This window comes from Schistocerca cancellata, chromosome 5 (genome assembly GCF_023864275.1).
Source record: "Schistocerca cancellata isolate TAMUIC-IGC-003103 chromosome 5, iqSchCanc2.1, whole genome shotgun sequence".
In the NCBI taxonomy this organism is placed as follows: domain Eukaryota; kingdom Metazoa; phylum Arthropoda; class Insecta; order Orthoptera; family Acrididae; genus Schistocerca; species Schistocerca cancellata.
The window spans coordinates 162,587,819-162,604,701 of record NC_064630.1 but is presented as its reverse complement, the minus strand read 5'-3'; the positions used below and the strand labels follow the sequence as shown (position 1 = coordinate 162,604,701).

At 42.6% G+C, this 16,883-nt stretch overlaps 1 protein-coding gene across 1 annotated transcript in view; it reads right to left on the bottom strand.

Moving 5' to 3' along the window:
* The window catches only part of LOC126188416 (uncharacterized), a 58,784-nt gene extending 43,697 nt beyond the window's left edge, over nucleotides 1–15,087 (bottom strand). Inside the window, exon 1 of the mRNA XM_049930020.1 lies at nucleotides 14,892–15,087. Coding sequence (XP_049785977.1) covers nucleotides 14,892–15,087 — 196 coding nt within the window. The remainder of the gene's footprint in view (nucleotides 1–14,891) is intronic.
* Between the last annotated feature and the right edge of the window lie 1,796 nt (nucleotides 15,088–16,883).

Sequence of the window (16,883 nt, the reverse complement as noted above, 5' to 3'; positions counted from 1 at the left end):
ATCGTGGATATTAGCTATGGAGCCACAAGCGCCTAACTGCCTAATCAAACGCTGTTCACGATGTCTAAAATGACGCAAAATTTTGTTTACAAGAGAAATCAGAGTTATTCCTACAATTATCTCGTCCACAAAGGACGGCATCATGGGGAGTGCGATTGATAATTAAACATAAATAGAATCGTTTTCAGTGTCAGTCAGTTGATTATTGAACCACTTCGTGTTTCGATGGCTCATCTTTAGGTGGAGTAATTCATATTTACATTCTTGGTGTTAGTGAAGAGAAGAGACGCCTTTTCACAACAGCATGCGCAGTGCGAGTGTAGAACAATTTACGCTTCGATTTTGCTGATGATAAGAAAGCTTTTGTTTTTCAGAAACAGCATTGCTGAAGTTAACAATATAGACTATTGAGAGGTAATGTGTACTTACAGGTAAAGTGAACCCAAAAAGATGCTTCATACTGCTATCTGTTGTATACTATCTTCACTGTACATGAGGCGTTACGCTGTTGGTTCAAAATGGCTCTGAGCACTATGGAACTTAACTACTGTGGTCATCAGTCCCCTAGAACTTAGAACTACTTAAACCTAACTAACCTAAGGACATCACACACATCCATGCCCGAGACAGGATTCGAACCTGCGATCGTAGCGGTCACGCGGTTCCAGACTGTAGCGCCTATAACCGCACGGCCACTCCGGCCGGCTTACGCTGTTGTTTTGTACAGATACGTTATTCAAATAAGTGATGTGGCTACATTTACGTTTAAATACAAAGATAAATAACGAACTTAATATAAAAAATAGGGCCTACGAAATAGGTGAAAGTGTTGGAGGGGAGGAGATTAGTGTTTAACGTCCCGTCGACAACGAGGTCATTAGAGACGGAGCGGAAGCTTGGGTGAGGGAAGGATGGGGAAGGAAATCGGCCGTGCCCTTTCAAAGGAACCATCCCGGCATTTGCCTGAAGCGATTTAGGGAAATCACGGAAAACCTAAATCAGGATGGCCGGAGACGGGATTGAACCGTCGTCCTCCCGAATGCGAGTCCAGTGTGCTAACCACTGCGCCACCTCGCTCGGTTTGAAAGAGTTCTGCCGACTTAAAAGTGGAGTTGCATATGACAGAGGAGGTGAAGAGGACGTGAGAAGCAGGCTAGCACACGCAAAGAGGGCAAAAAATCTCTCTGCTAGTGTTAAATGTAGGCCTTTATCTGAGAAAGGAATGCCCGAGAAAGTGCATTTGGAACACAGAACTGTGTGGAAGTGGATCACGGAAAGTGGGAAAACCGTAAAGGAAAATCGACGCGTGATATGTAGTGCATCAGAAGGATGTTGGAAATTATGTGAATTAATAAACAAATGAGGAGATCCTCCGTCGAATTTTCGGGGAAAGGAATGTGTGGAAAACACTGACAAGAAGAAGGGACAGGATTATAGGACATATGTGAAGACAAGAGGGGATATTTCATGGAACTTGAAAGGCTGTAGAGGGTAAAAACTGTAGGGGAAGACAGAGACTGGAATATATTCATAAAAACAATAGGGGACGTTTGGCGCTATTCTGAAGCTGGCACAGGAGAAGAGTTCGTGGCTGGATGCATCACACCAGTCAAAAGAAGCTCAAAAATAATTAGCAGCTTTGTCTTTCCTACTGCCTTACAGATCAATGACAAACACTACTGATTGACAAGGGTGTATACTTTCATTGCTGACAGTTTGCGTTAAATTGTGTATGTGTACCATTCCGTCTAAATACCAAGCACATGACTTCATTACGAGAGTAGGCAAGGAGATGAAAAAAAGGAGGGCGGAGGAATAATCATAGCATTGTCTGCCTGACAGTGAAAGGATATTGAGTTACTCATACGGGGCAATCAGAGTTCGCCTAGTTATTGGACTATAATTTCTTCGCGACTGTTTTCGTCAGGACAAATAACAAACCACGATAAGTGTGAAACGGGTAGAGGATTAGGAGCCTCGACTGCACATCTGATTTTTTCCCCGTGCTTACGGGCCCGATGATATTAGGTTCCGGCGGCTAGAAACGCCAGTCATCGCTGCCCTGCTAACGAGACAGTCCGCTCCGCCCCAAGCTGGACTGACCACCGCGGGTTGTAAACAGCCGCTGTGTACCTGTGCATCGCCTATGTATCAGTTACTGTAACATCAGAATTAGTGGTCTCGTTTTGTCGGGACCACTGTGCATCAATGTGTCTACATGGTAATGGAATATTACCCATGAGAATTTATTCTACCAAAAGCGGGCATGATATGACCATTAATCCTAGAGCACTGAAACCTCGTAAAAACTACCATTGCAGTTGGTATCTCTTCGTGGTTCCCGTCAGTCTGAACACATGAGCGACAGAAGCTCTTGAGTACCTTCACGGAAAACATAGTTGCTAACATCGGAGCCGGCCGTTGTGGCCGAGCGGTTCTAGGCGCTTCAGTCTGGAACCGCGCTGCTGCTACGGTCGCAGGTTCGAATCCTGCCTCGGGCGTGGATGTGTGTGATGTCCTTGGGTTAGTTAGGTTTAAGTAGCTTCTAAGTCTAGGGGACTGATGACCTCAGATTTAACATCCCATAGTGCTTAGAGCCATTTGAACCATTTGTTAACGACGGCTGAATTAGTTATTTCCTGAGTCCAGTGGTTTGCTGGCACTGTGCCATGTAAATATCATCAATGTTTAACAACGGTGTACTTGTTTTCTAATAGTCGGCATACTTGTTGCATAGCTTAAAATTAATCTCATTGGGACATCGTATGTAAAATAGCAAGCAGTCACACTTAGAAGAGTGTTAGCTTCTATCACACTGGGCCTCTTTAGTGCTAATCTCGTCTTTTGCTACTGAAATTAGCTGGGTGCTGCTGAATTTGATTTCGACACTAACATACTGGGTGATTTGCTTCAAGAAGCTGATAAAGACACAGGCAGTGGACAGTTTAGTGAAGAATAAGTTTTTCTTCAAGAAGTTAATTTTTTGTGTACAGATGACAGTGATGTAGATCCAGACGTAGAAGTAGCAAATGCGCAATGGGATGAAGAAGCCCTGGACGACCGTGGAAGAAAGCAGAAGACTCTCTACTCATTTTTTGCGTAAAATACTATTGGATTCATATTAATTATAATAATTTTTAACTAGTGCTTAGCATAAAGTATGACTTTTCCCAATTTTGAGCAGTAAGTTTTCATTATAGGGTATAAAACAAGGCATTTTGTACTTATTTTGTATCTAACGTACCATTGTAGATCTAATAAGTGTAGCTAACTAGTGCACAACATATAAATTATGACTTCCTTTGCATAGCGTTTGGAGTAGCAAAATTTACGATTGTTTAGTAATAACGAATATTTTCCCCGCTTTACTGCTCTGGGATTAAACTGGTTAAAAAGGTCGGTAACGGAATTAAGATCGTCAATTGTGAAGAAAAAGCGATGAAGAGAAACAATTATGCTTGTCAACATTGTTCTCTCGTAATGGACAATAAAACGGATTCTTAGTTCCTAGGGAGCACTGTTACGAGAAGTTCTTGTAATAAGTATGAAAATAAGCCCACGTAAGAAGTTCTCGTTGTTCTGAAATGAAGGGCAATAACTAACTACACATGAAGAATTGCGATGAGAGCATATATGAAATTTAATTATCTTGAGCCTGGTCATCGGTTTCTAAGGACGAAGCGTATTGCAACGCAGGATCGTTAGGTACTGTGGCGGTAGAGATACTGCTGTGCCTTGAAAAACTGCGCTGAATTTCTATGTGTAGCTAACGACGAAGGTTACATAAATGATGGACAAAATTAGAAATGCATATATTAGTTAGATCTCAACCGATTTCGTATTTATTTTCAGCTCGTGACTACAGGTTACATTAACATCTCTTAGCAACGCCTTTATTAGTCAGCAAGTTTCACCTTAGTCGATGGATGGCAGCATTAGTACCTCTGACAACCTGGCCGACGAAGTACATGCGGTTAGACTGCATTGCGAATGCGAGGTGTATTGCTCCATTATACTTACGGCTGACGACATCCACTCGCATTTTCATCAAACTGTCGAAGTTTAAGTAGTTGTATTTCTCAAGTGTAACAACCTCTGACATGTATTTTTCAGTACCGCTTTGCGAAGTAACGTGAGTGCCGATCCGTCAGTTAAGCTCATAAGAAAGTTAGTAAATATTTATTTGTTATAACACTTAAACAATTCTGAATTTTAATGTTTTCAACACTTTTATGTAAATTGTCTTTGATAATATCTAGATAGATCTTGGTCTGAATTAGCCTGCTGAAAACATACGTAATGTGTATCCTTACTTGATTGTAGACGTTGGCGATAAATTTATTTTATCCTTACGATAAAAAATGCCATTAGCAATGTCTGTAAGCAAATATGGATCACATATGTTTTCAGCAGGTGAACGTGATGGTTTTACACCATTATCTATCTAGATGTTAATATTCTGAATCAGCAGTCATTTGTCTGGTAAGCTGTCGTCCTCTATCGTATAATATCCTGTGTCCATTTAACCATAGCTATAGACAGAGGCTCGTCCTCAACAGTCGTGTGTTACGTATGCTTATTATTTATGTGTCTGCTGCTACAGATCTTTCCACCTAAAGCTCGTTGCAGCGCCAAGCTAAATATCCACAAAAGCAAACAATGCTCCTCTATTTATTGTAGTACATATGAAATTTGATCTTTATCTAACTAGTTAATCTCTTCCTATAGCATTACAATTCAAATAGGTCCAGTTCCTTCTTATCTCGTCTCGCTTCTGCACAATTATTTGCTCCTGCTATGCGACTAAGCGAAGCCTCGCAGTATTTAAGACACTGGGCTCGAATACTGAAGTAATGGCTTCAAATTCACATCCATCCATTTTTTAAAATTTATTGGCTTTTGGGACGTTCCCACACAGTTATCGCCAAAGTGTAACGTCAATTATGACGATACGGACGTAAGGACAACAAAACACCCGGTCCCTGAGCGGGGAAAATCTTTGTCCCGGCCGCGAATCGAACCCAAGTACCTTTGGTTAACAATCCGCCTCGCTGACCACACAGCTACCGAGGCGGACCATCCGTCAATTCATCCTTCCAGCTAGATTTTGATTTTGTGTTATTTTCCTGAAACGCATCACAAAAATGCGAGCACGTTTCTTTTGAAACGGATATCTCGTGCTTCATGTCTAACGATCTCGACATAAACAAGGAGTAAGATAACAGCGCTCCTTTCCTACTCCAAGGCGTACAAAGTTTCAAACACTGATTCTCAATTATGCGTCAATATTTGTTGCCAAGAAATCGTTTCAGCTGAAGAAAGCTCTCGTTTATCTTGTGCAATTTTACTTTCCAGATAGTTTAAATTCTTCACTTATCCTTTCCATTATTTCTATTTTGCAAGTCGTCAATCTTCTTTGCATTATTATACGTCACCTTTGTATGTACATTTATCTCAGTCCAAATTCTGTGCTATTTTATCCATTTGGTCCTGTCATTGTGTAAGTATTCCTTGCATTCGCCGAGAAGGACCAAATGTTCATGACTTCTTAGTGAATACTTCTAGAGTGAAAGGGGCGACTGGTTCTCGTTTTGCACTACTTTCTTCAAAAAGTCATCTTCCGTCAGAGTTACAACCTAGATATTCGTTCCGGAGGAGGAATTCATGCAGTGAAATGACCTAGCTTGACTGGCTGTAAGTTCTGACGGGTTTAGTAAAGAAGCCTACATAATTATGAGCAAATAATATTCTTTTCGCCTTCTATATTTTTTTCACTTTTAAATTTGCTCTTTCAAGTTACATTCCGAAATGTGTGTTAACAGTCGGAATTGCGTGTCACAGTGAAGCCAAATAATATTTTTGATATGACAAATACTTAGTCTCCTTTACCCAGTTAACGACACATAGCAATAGGTTGTATGTAGGCGTTATAATGCAGTACGCCGGAGTTTCAGCTGTCTTTTACCATAATCTTTGCAGTGGAACTGCGCTGTGAGAAATTGTGCTTGATCTGTGCGTATCATATTTATAACAGTTAATTGCATGTCCGTTGATTCCCCGTTAATTTTAGCGAACAAGGCTACAAAGTATGCAAGTTGTAAGTCATGACTTTTGTCTTTTACTTTTTTCCTTTTTTATCATCTTTCATTGCACAAGTCAATCTACAACTGCATATCAGGTCGAAAATGTGCCTTTTTTTCAGTGGAAGTCACTTTACGCCCTCATTCTTCAATTTCACTTATCAAAGCAAACTTGTCCATCTCTTCAGCAAGTAATGAAATTGCTTCGGCAAATGTGAGACAGCATTTCGAATCCACTCTACATGTCAGGATGCTCAACAGAATGGATTTAAACAGATCTACTGATTGTCTTCCAAGTTCGACCTGCAACTTGAAGTGATCTCTTCTCAAGTGCCAGAAAATTTCACATCTCTGTGAGCTAAAGAACATACTCAATAATCTGGAGTAATATATACGTTTAGCTTTCCTAATTACCGTTTTAACGGAATAATAGCGTTAAGGCAGCAGTGGAGCAGTAAAATTCTTATTCGTCAAGTTTCCGTGCACAGTCGTGACAGCTTGCTTCGCCCTCAATCGTGTAGATAAGTACTTTATTTATTCTCCCGTATTAACTATTTATATTGTTATATAATTGTAATAAAATACGTAAACATCCAAATAGTTGTTTGGAATGTTCACGCATGTGGACAGATATGTGCATAAGAACCCATCATTCGCGACGAAAGAGAGGTTCAAATGGCTCTGAGCACTATGGGACTTACCAGCCGAGGTCATCAGTCCCCTAGAACTTACAAGGGAACCTCTCCATCGCATCCCCCTCAGATTTGGCACAGTGGATAGGCCTTGAAAAACTGAACACAGATCAACCGAGAAAACAGGAAGAAGTTGTATGGAACTATGAAAAAAATAAGCAATATATACAAACTGAGTAGCCCACACGCAAGATAGGCAACATCAAGGATAATGTGAACTCAGGAGCGCCGTGGTCCCATGGCTAGCGTGAGCAATTACGGAACAAGAGGACCTTTTTTCAAGTCTTGCCTCGAGTGAAAAATTTTATTTTTTATTTCAGACAATTATTATCTGTCCGTCCGTCCGATGCGAGGTTTTCGGCAAGTCAAATACTTTGTAAAAAGATTCTATGATTTTGCGAAGCTGCAGGTACACAGAGCAGTATTGTTTACGTGATCGTGTGTCAATTATTAAAGTCCAGGCACTCACACGTAATCAACTTCGCTCTCCAAAATTCCAGGACATGTTCAGATTTGCTTGGACATATGCAGGATTTGACGGTCTACGCACGGAAAAATTTGAAAACGTTAAAAAAACATATGTTTTGACAGAACACAGGGAAAACTGTGCGACTGTGAAACTGTTGCATTCATTTGTTGCAGTTTATGTGACAAACTCTTATGTTTTCATCACTTTTTTTGGAGTGATTATCACATCCACAATAAAAACTAAATTGGGCAAGGTAGAAGAATCGTTTTACCCATTCGCCAAGTGTACAAGTTAGGTGGGTCGACAACATATTCCTGTCATATGACGCACATGCCGTCACCAGTGTCGTATAGAATATATCAGACGTGTTTTCTGTGGTGTCACCGCCAGACACCACACTTGCTAGGTGGTAGCCTTTAAATCGGCCGCTGTCCGCTAGTATAAGACGGACCCGCGTGTCGCCACTGTCAGTGATTGCAGACCGAGCGCCGCCACACGGCAGGTCTAGAGACACTTCCTAGCACTCGCCCCAGTTGTACAGCCGACTTTGCTAGAGATGGTTCACTGACAAATTACGCTCTCATTTGCCGAGACGATTGTTAGCATAGCCTTCAGCTACGTCATTTGCTACGACCTAGCAAGGCGCCATTATCATTTGCTATTTATCTTGTGATGTATGTACCGTCAGACCGATGTTCACCAATAATGGATTAAAGTTAAGTATTCCAGCAGCTACGTATTATTTTTACTAGACTCAACTCCTTTAACTGTTCCAGACCTCACGTCAGCCTGCGTGAGCTTAACGCGTGCCTTTCGGCTACCAATCATAGTGGCTTGGCTGTCTTGCCAAGTCACAACATTTTCCTGTGGAGGAATCGGTTGACCTATGACCCTGCGATCAAATGTTTTCGGTTCCCATAGGAGAGGCACGTCCTTTCGTCTACTAATCGCACGGTTTTGCGGTGCGGTCGTAAAACACAGACACTAAACTTATTACAGTGAACAGAGACGTCAATGAACGAACGGACAGATCATAACTTTGGGAAAATAAAGAAAGAAAAATTTTTTACTCAAGGGAAGACTTGAAAAAAGGTCCTCTCGTTCCGTAACTGCTCACAGTAGCCACGGGACCACGGCGCTCCTGAGTTCACATTATCCTTGGTGTTGCCTATCTTGCGTGTGGACTACTCAGTTTGTATATATTGCTTATTTTTTTCGTAGTTCCACACAACGTCTTCCTGTTTTCTCGATTGATCTGTGTTCAGTTTTTGAAGGCCTATCCACTGTGCCAACTTATAACTAAATCTGAGGGGCGGTGCGATGGGGAGGTTCCCATGTTAGAACTACTTAAACCTAACTAACCTAAGGACATCACACACATCCATGCCCGAGGCAGGATTCGAACCTGCGACCGTAGCGTTCGCGCGGTTCCAGACTGAAGCGCCTAGAACCGCTCGGCCACTCGGGCCGGCCGAAAGAGAGGTGTCATTAAAAGGTCGCGCTGAGTGGCCGCGCGGTTAGAGGCGCCATGTCACGGATTGCGCGGCCCCTCCCGCTGGAGGTTCGAGTGCTCCGTCGGGCATGGGTGTGTTTGCTGTCTTTAGCGTTAGTTAGTTTAAGTAGGACCGATGACCTTAGCAGTTTGGTCCCTTAGAAAGTCACACACATTTGAACATTCGTCATTAAAAGTCTCATTGACAGAACCATAAGAATTTCTAAGCCAGAATAACTGATACGAATTAAAGCATCTGAAGCAGGGCCTCGCCAAAAATGACTATTCAAGAAAAGATGGAAACAATGTTCTACGACCAAATAACAGCAGGACAGAGGGCAACGACAAAACACAGCGATGGAATAACACAGTTTCTCTCTCCTTTATCGAAAAAGTAACCGATCAGATTGCAAAGGCATTACAGAAACATAACATTAGACAAGTTTTTAGACCAATTAGGAAAATTTGTCAAGCACTTCGATCTGTAAATTATAAACGCCCTCCTTCGTCAGCAAGTGAAGCTCAGCATTGGAACTACCAAGTGCTACGTGATTACACGGCTGAAGGAACGTGAGAGTCTTTGCCGATCAGGGAGAATAGCTGTATCAGAGCAAATCGTGAAGTTTTCCGAAACTACAGTTTCATCTACAACTACGAACTGCTATCCACAGCTGTTTACAGAAGCCATGAAAATATGTAAACATGGGGATGATTTTGACAGAAAAGAAGTAGCAGTGAGACTTAGTGATATATGAACAGTGACTCTAGAGAATCAATAGATAAGTTTTATCTTTGACAGACAACAACCCATAGTGAGGTTTATCTCTGAAAAGGATTATCTCTGCCGGCCACGTGTTAATACGGCCATGTCCCTTTTCTTCTACAGTATTAACATTGCTCTCCGGCGTCCGACTTGTCACTCAGTAAGACTTAGAGGAACAAGGAGCTTATCCGAAGATATCCAGCGCAGCTCTGCAAGAAACCTTCGGAATGGAAAAATTTCAAGGACCACGGCCATACAACCCGGAAGACTAACCAGCAACTAAGACTATCTGTCATGAAAGCCTTCACTGCATGTTTTGAGAATGTTCTACACCGAAGCACAAAGATTTTGCTAATTTCACCCTGAAATAAGTATTTTTATCACTGAATCCTGCCACAGTTAGCGTACACGTAGCAAGCAGGAGAAGGCTTTTTACCAACACAGATCATTATGTACGTGTTTTGTCCACGACTCGGCACGAAAGGATGCTCACGTAACAAGTCTTAAAATCTTAGTTCTTTCATTTGGAAATTACATCAGCACGCAGTCGACGCCTTCTGGTGAACTGCAGGCTAACGTTCGACTTCCCCACTACAAGCCTAACTTGGGCCATCCATCTTGTGTAGCGCGACGGTATTTGTGTGTTGACAGTGACTCAGGCGATTCATCGTAGAATGGCTGATTACCTGGCGTCGCTCAGTTACTTATTTATCACAATTTTATAAGTTATTAGATAGCAGACGGTGTGAAATCTCTCAACAGCGTAAATCAAACACAGTGTCTAGTTTTAAAAGTATTAATACCAGGCGTAGATTATAACGAAAATTCTTTCACAGATTTTCTTCAAAGTTAATTTAACACAAAACTGGAGTATATACAATACTTTTACTCTCATCTACTAGTACAAGAATACATAAATTCGTCGGTGAGCCTACCCGTGAGCTAGCAACACACGCACTGCACACACACAGCCAGAGGTGTCTTAATAGTTTATTTTCCAGCAGTTAAACCGTGTAGGTACTAAGTTTCGTTGAAATAACTGAGGCGTTTCACAGTTGTACTTACATATCACCACTTTCCCATCCTCACACATATAGGCCTTTTAAGGATTGTCTTACTCCCACGAGAATTGCTCCTGGTATAAGTCGTAAGTGTACAAAACCTTGATAAAATTGTTCCAGGCGTTCCAGAGCTGGAAAAAGCACGCATGAGCGAACAGTCACACACACACACACACACACACACACACACACACACACACGCACGCACAAGCGCGCGTTTATTTGTGTTGCTGCAGCATTCCACTCTAGTCTATCCTGTGCAGTCCTCTTCATCTCTGTACAACTGCTGCAGTTCACACCGATTTGAATCTGCTTACTGTATTCAAGCCTTGGTTTTTCACTAAAAGTTTTTGCTCTCTACACTTTCTCCATAAACAAACTGTTCTTCTACAAGTATAATATATTTAAATGTTATAGCGGATATTTTTCTTGCGTATTTTATTGGGTTTTCGTGTGCTTTGCATTGCATTCTAGCCACAACAACCACCAATAACTTATTGTTTTCTTCATTATTTATTGTGATTTTAATTCTCTCTGACCATCTGACGCTACCAGAGAGTAAATAAAGAAATATTTCGTTTCCTCTTGAAGAAGTCTGAGTAGTATGGTAACTTTTACACGCCTAAAGAAAATTTTAGCTAGGTTTCTGTTTAAAATGAACAAAGGTCGCATCCAATCGACATCTGAACGTCAGAAGGAAGGATTTTTGAACACACCATATCGTATTTTTTCTGTTTTCCGAAAAGCAAAATCGGATGAATGGACAAGTATCTGAACCCGACTTCCTTCGGATACGATTCTTGTGTTATTCCACCTTCCGTTCGAAATGACTAGGGAGGACTTCATAATCATGTGTTTGTGTTGCTAGATGGCTAAACTGTGGGAATTTAACGGCCAGTGAAGATAAGGGGACAGAAAATGTACAGGATCACAAGGTGAAGTAACGGTTTGAGGAATAATCTTCCTTTATATGCGAACATATTAGGTTAGGCTTTACCATTACTGTTACTGATACCGAATGAAACAACAAGTTTATTGTTACGAAACACTTTATTTATACCCACAACGTTTTTGAAAGGTTTAAACCTCCATCAAAGATGGTGTCCAGATACACACTACCTTTGTTTACAGAGTACCACAGCTTACATGTGGTGTATTACGACAGAGAAAGGAGCTCATGAGCACTGTCTCAGTGCCACAGATTACCGTAACGTTGTGAAACAACACATACAGGTCGTACTAACTCACGTAAATCCACCTGATGATGGAAGTTTAAATTTTCGAAACGCATTGTTAACACAAATATAAAGAGTGACTTGTAACAGTAAACTTGTTGTTTCATTCGAATAACCTTCCTGTATTCTATCTAACAAGGTGCTGTAAAGTTACCAGATATCACTTACCTCAACTTGATAGTCTATAAATTCAACATCCTACTGATGCATGAGATTCTAAAACCTCTAGTTCAGTAAGTTGGAAAGTATTAAATATGTGGTCAGAAATATTACAAGGGAATGTTTCGAAAAAGGACGATTTTCTTTTTATGAGATTCTTAAAGCACTTATACTCTAGTCAGGCTGTAAAACAATTGAATTATGACTAGCGTAAGGACAACAACAAAAACAAGTGCGAAATTACAGCTCTTTATGACTACATCGCTTTTACCGCAATCCAGTCGCTCGTGAACAAAAGAGTGAATGACAAATTACTGCATCCACTGTTCATAACTTTCGGTGTACATATGCAGATGAAGACGGTTATTGGTTATTACTAAAGCTCACGTAAGCTCAACCGAATGATTCCAAATGATGAGTATTAGCGATTTGTTTTCTTAACTACTCGAGCTTTTAGAGAAAGCCGTTGGGAAAGAATATGCTAACACCATCCCTGTCGTGAAAAATTGCGGTGTTCCGCTGTGAACTTTATTCGTTAACAGAAGATGAAAATATCACAAGCAGCCTTGTTCTTTAGGAGTAATATATTTTCTAAATTTCAGGAAACACTGATATTTTACTTTTCAGAATGTGTTTGCCCTGCCGCATAAACATCCAGTTCATTTGCAATTCCCGAGACTATAATAAGAATTTATGTATCCTGAAACACAAACTTCTCAATGCAGTGTGCGCAATAAAAGAAAAGGAGAAAAACAACACAAGATATGTGTTTCGTGAGACGACTAGCGGTTAGAGCCGTTTCGGCGTTGACACTGGCTGAAAAGATAAATTAACATTGCTATTCATTTATCAATATGAAGTTATTCTACTAAGCAGCGACGGAATAACCTGTACTCTTGTGGGCCCGTTGTGTCGTATTTGTCATATAAGGATATTATATATTATGTTACGAGACTAAAGAAGCTGCTGTGTTTCAATATATTGTTTAATACTGTAGGCTTATTTCTGCGTGGTTGCCATTATCAGGTTACATCATGTTCTCTTGATACCGATGTGACATAGATGTCTCAGTTGCTATCACACTACTGGGTAACTTTGCTTCTTTTACCTTGTTGGGACTATAGCAGATGCTAAACTTTTGTTGGAGCAGTCATTTGTGTAGTTGTCGAATTATGAAAGTTTATTTCATAGTGGCATTTCGTAACAGCTGTATTGACAGATTAAAACTGTGTGCCGGACCGAGACTCGAACTCGGGACCTTTGCCTTTTGCGGACACTTGCCCACGAAAGGCAAAGGTCATGATTTCGAGTCTCGGTCCGGCACACAGTTTTAATCTGCCAGGAAGATTCATATCAGCGCACACTTCGCTGCAGAGCGAAAATCTCATTCTGGAAACATCTCCCAGGTTGTGGCTAAGTCATGTCTCCGCAATATCCTTTCTTTCAAGAGTGCTAGTTCTGCAAGGTTCGCAGGAGAGCTTCTGTAAAGTTTGGAAGGTAGGAGACGAGGTACTGGCAGAAGTACAGCTGTGAAGACGGCGCGTGAGTCATGCTTGGGTAGCTCAGTTGGTAGAGCACTTGCCCGCGAAAGGCAAAGGTCCCGAGTTCGAGTCTCGGTCCGGCACACAGTTTTAATCTGCCAGGAAGTTTCATATCAGCGCACACTCCGCTGCAGAGTGAAAATCTCATTCATAGCTGTATTGACAGTTGGGCCAGCTATGTGATCTTTCTGGACGAACAGCGCTGATCCAGCTGTCAGTGTGCCTGTCACGAAATGTCGTTATGAAATAAACTTTCACAGTTCGATAACTACACAAATAACTTGTCCAACAAAAGATTAGCATCTACAATAGCTTCAACAAGTTAAAAGGAGCAAAGTTACCCTCTAGTGTGACAGCAAGTGGGACATCTATGTCACATCGGTATCAAGAGCACAGGATGTAACCCGATGGCAATCACGCAGAAATAAGCCTACAGTATTAAACAATATATTTAAATACAGCAGCGTCTTTGGTGTCATAAAATAATATACAACGTCCTTATATAACAGAATACTGTGTTAACAAGAACGTGATAGATGCGAGGTAACAGAGATGCTCTTTAGTTGCGACTGTGTTACTCGCACAGTATAAACTAATAAACTAACAGTTCGTTAGCAGTTGCAAAAGTTATGACCCTATTTATGCATCCTGGGAACGCGAAACAGATTCGGCAGTGGCCTGTGTGCGGAAAGTTGAAGAGGAAGTAACGGCAAGATTTTTATTTATGGACAAGTTTAACAGTTAGAATTAATTCCGTGTTCGAAATCAATGACACGAAACGGGGTAGTTCGTCCACTAAGATCACAACGAGAGCTCCGAATGGAAAATGTTAACGAAGTTCGTTACTCGAGACGAAGACAAGTGTTATGGAGTTCGAGACAGGGATGCCGAGTGTTCACGAGATACTTCGTGATGCGGCGGCCTGCGCGCTCGGATAAGCATCTTCCTTCCCGACACGGCAGCACGGGCGCCGCTCTTCCGGCTCTAATTGATAGAACTGCTCGCTATGTGAGCGGAATGGAGTATTTGTCAGGCGGGGCGGCGACGCAGGCAGCGGCGGCGACGGCTCTCCATGCGGCTCACGCAGGGTCGCAGAACGCGCATCCCGGCAGCAACAGCAGACCGGCGGCCGTGTATTCCGTAACGACCTTTACGCCACTCGCTTTCGAAATGCGCGCCGCCCTATTCCGGCCATTACGGCGAGAGCGCACCCGTCGCCCCCGCGGCGAGGCGATATTTTTGCGGACCGAGTGTCCGGCGCCGTGAAGAACGCTCGCGTGTTTATTTTAATGGCTCATTTATGGCCAGGTTCGCTGATGCGGTGCCGCTCCGAGCGCGCCCTGTCCGGCGGCTGGGCGGAGGTGGAGCGAGTGGGGAAGGAGGGAGGGGAAAAAAGTACAAATGGTGCCGGGTGCAGGTGGCGTCGCGACGTTCTTTATGCGGGGGCGGCGTCGCGGGGGCGGCGTCGCTTGTCCGCCGCCGCTCGGCTCTCCGGCGACGCGTCGGCCCGGCCGGCCTCTAGGGTCCTCGTGCGGTTGTGGCGACCCTCGGGCGCGGATTAGTTTGAAATATGCCGCCAGGTGCGGAAGTGCCATTCCGGGCACTCGACGGTCGACGCCCTGACGCCGCGCCGTCGAGTACGCCTCCCTGCCGGGTGGCTTCCACTAGCAAGTCGCGCAGCAGCAGATGAATACCCGGAAGAGCCACATTAAACATGGCCACCTGCCGTTTGCAGTAGCGTACACGGCAGCTGCACGAGCTGGAAGCTCTTCCGATGTGGCTGCATCTTTCCTTAGTCCTAAGTAATGATCTATCATGAGCATTCCCCTACGATATTCTATGCCACCTGCGTCAGGTGGTGAAGAGGCCGAATAGAACTACCCACACGCGGTGAAGTTAATGCACGAGACAACGTGCTTTGCATGAGACGTAACAACAGCACCTGTCACCGCTAGACATAAGCACACCAGGCAAAAAAAATAGATATATGGTGCTGGTCTTTCGGAGATATCCGGAAGAACAGACACACACACACACACACACACACACACACACACACATATATATATATATATATATATATATATATATACCGGGTAATCAAAACTTCAGTAGAAATTTGAAAACTGAATAAATCACGGAATAATGTAGATAGAGAGGTACAAATTGGCACACATGCTTGGAAAGACAAGGGGTTTTATTAGAACCAAAAAATACAAAAGTTCAAAAAATGTCCGACAGATGGCGCTTCTTCTGATCAGAATAGCAATAATTAGCATAACAAACTAAGACAAAGCAAATATGATGTTCAAAAATGGTTCAGATGGCTCTGAGCAATATGGGACTCAACTTCTGAGGTCATTAATCCCCTAGAACTTACAACTAGTTAAACCTAACTAACCTAAGGACATCACACACATCCATGCCCATGGCAGGATTCGAACCTGCGACCGTAGCGGTCTCGCGATTCCAGACTGCAGCGCCTAGAACCGCACGTCCACTTCGGCCGGAGCAAAGATGATGTTCTTTACAGGAAACGCTCAATATGTCCACCATCATTCCTCAACAATAGCTGTAGTCGAGGAATAATGTTGTGAACAGCACTGTAAAGCATGTCCGGAGTTATGGTGAAGTATTGGCGTCGGATGTTGTCTTTCAGCATCCCTAGAGATGTCGGTCGATCACGATACACTTGCTGCTTCAGGTACCCCAAAGCCAATAATCGCACCGACTGAGGTCTGGGGACCTGGGAGGACAAGCATGACGAAAGTGGCGGCTGAACGTACGATCATCACCAAACGACGCGCGCAAGAGATCTTTCACGTGCCATCTGTCGGAGATTTTGTGAACTTTGTTTTTGGTTCTAATAAAATCCCATATCATTCCAATCATGTGTGTCAATTTTTACCTCTCTATCTACTATTAATTTTTCAGACTTATACTGACTTTTTGATCACGTTGTGTGTGTGTATATATGTATATATCAAATGATTCAACAACTCAGTTCCGAGAGTTCCGGAACCTGTACAAAAAATTGGCATAGAGTTCAACATAAACTTAAACATTGCTCATGAAAACTACACATTCCATGTTATAGCACCATACAGCGCGAACTTCAGAGGTGTGGTCCAGATCGCTGTACACACCAGTACCTCTAATACCCAGTAGCACGTCCACTTGCATTGATGCATGTCTGTATTCGTCGTGACATACTATCCACAATTTCATCAAGGCACTGTTGGTCCGGAGGGTGGTTGGTCGGTCACGTCGTCCATAAACAGCCCTTCGCAATCTAGCCCAGGCATGTTCGATAGGGTTCATGTCTGCAGAAGATGCTGGCCACTGTACTCGAGCGATGTCGTTATGCTGAAGGAAGTAATTCATGAGATGT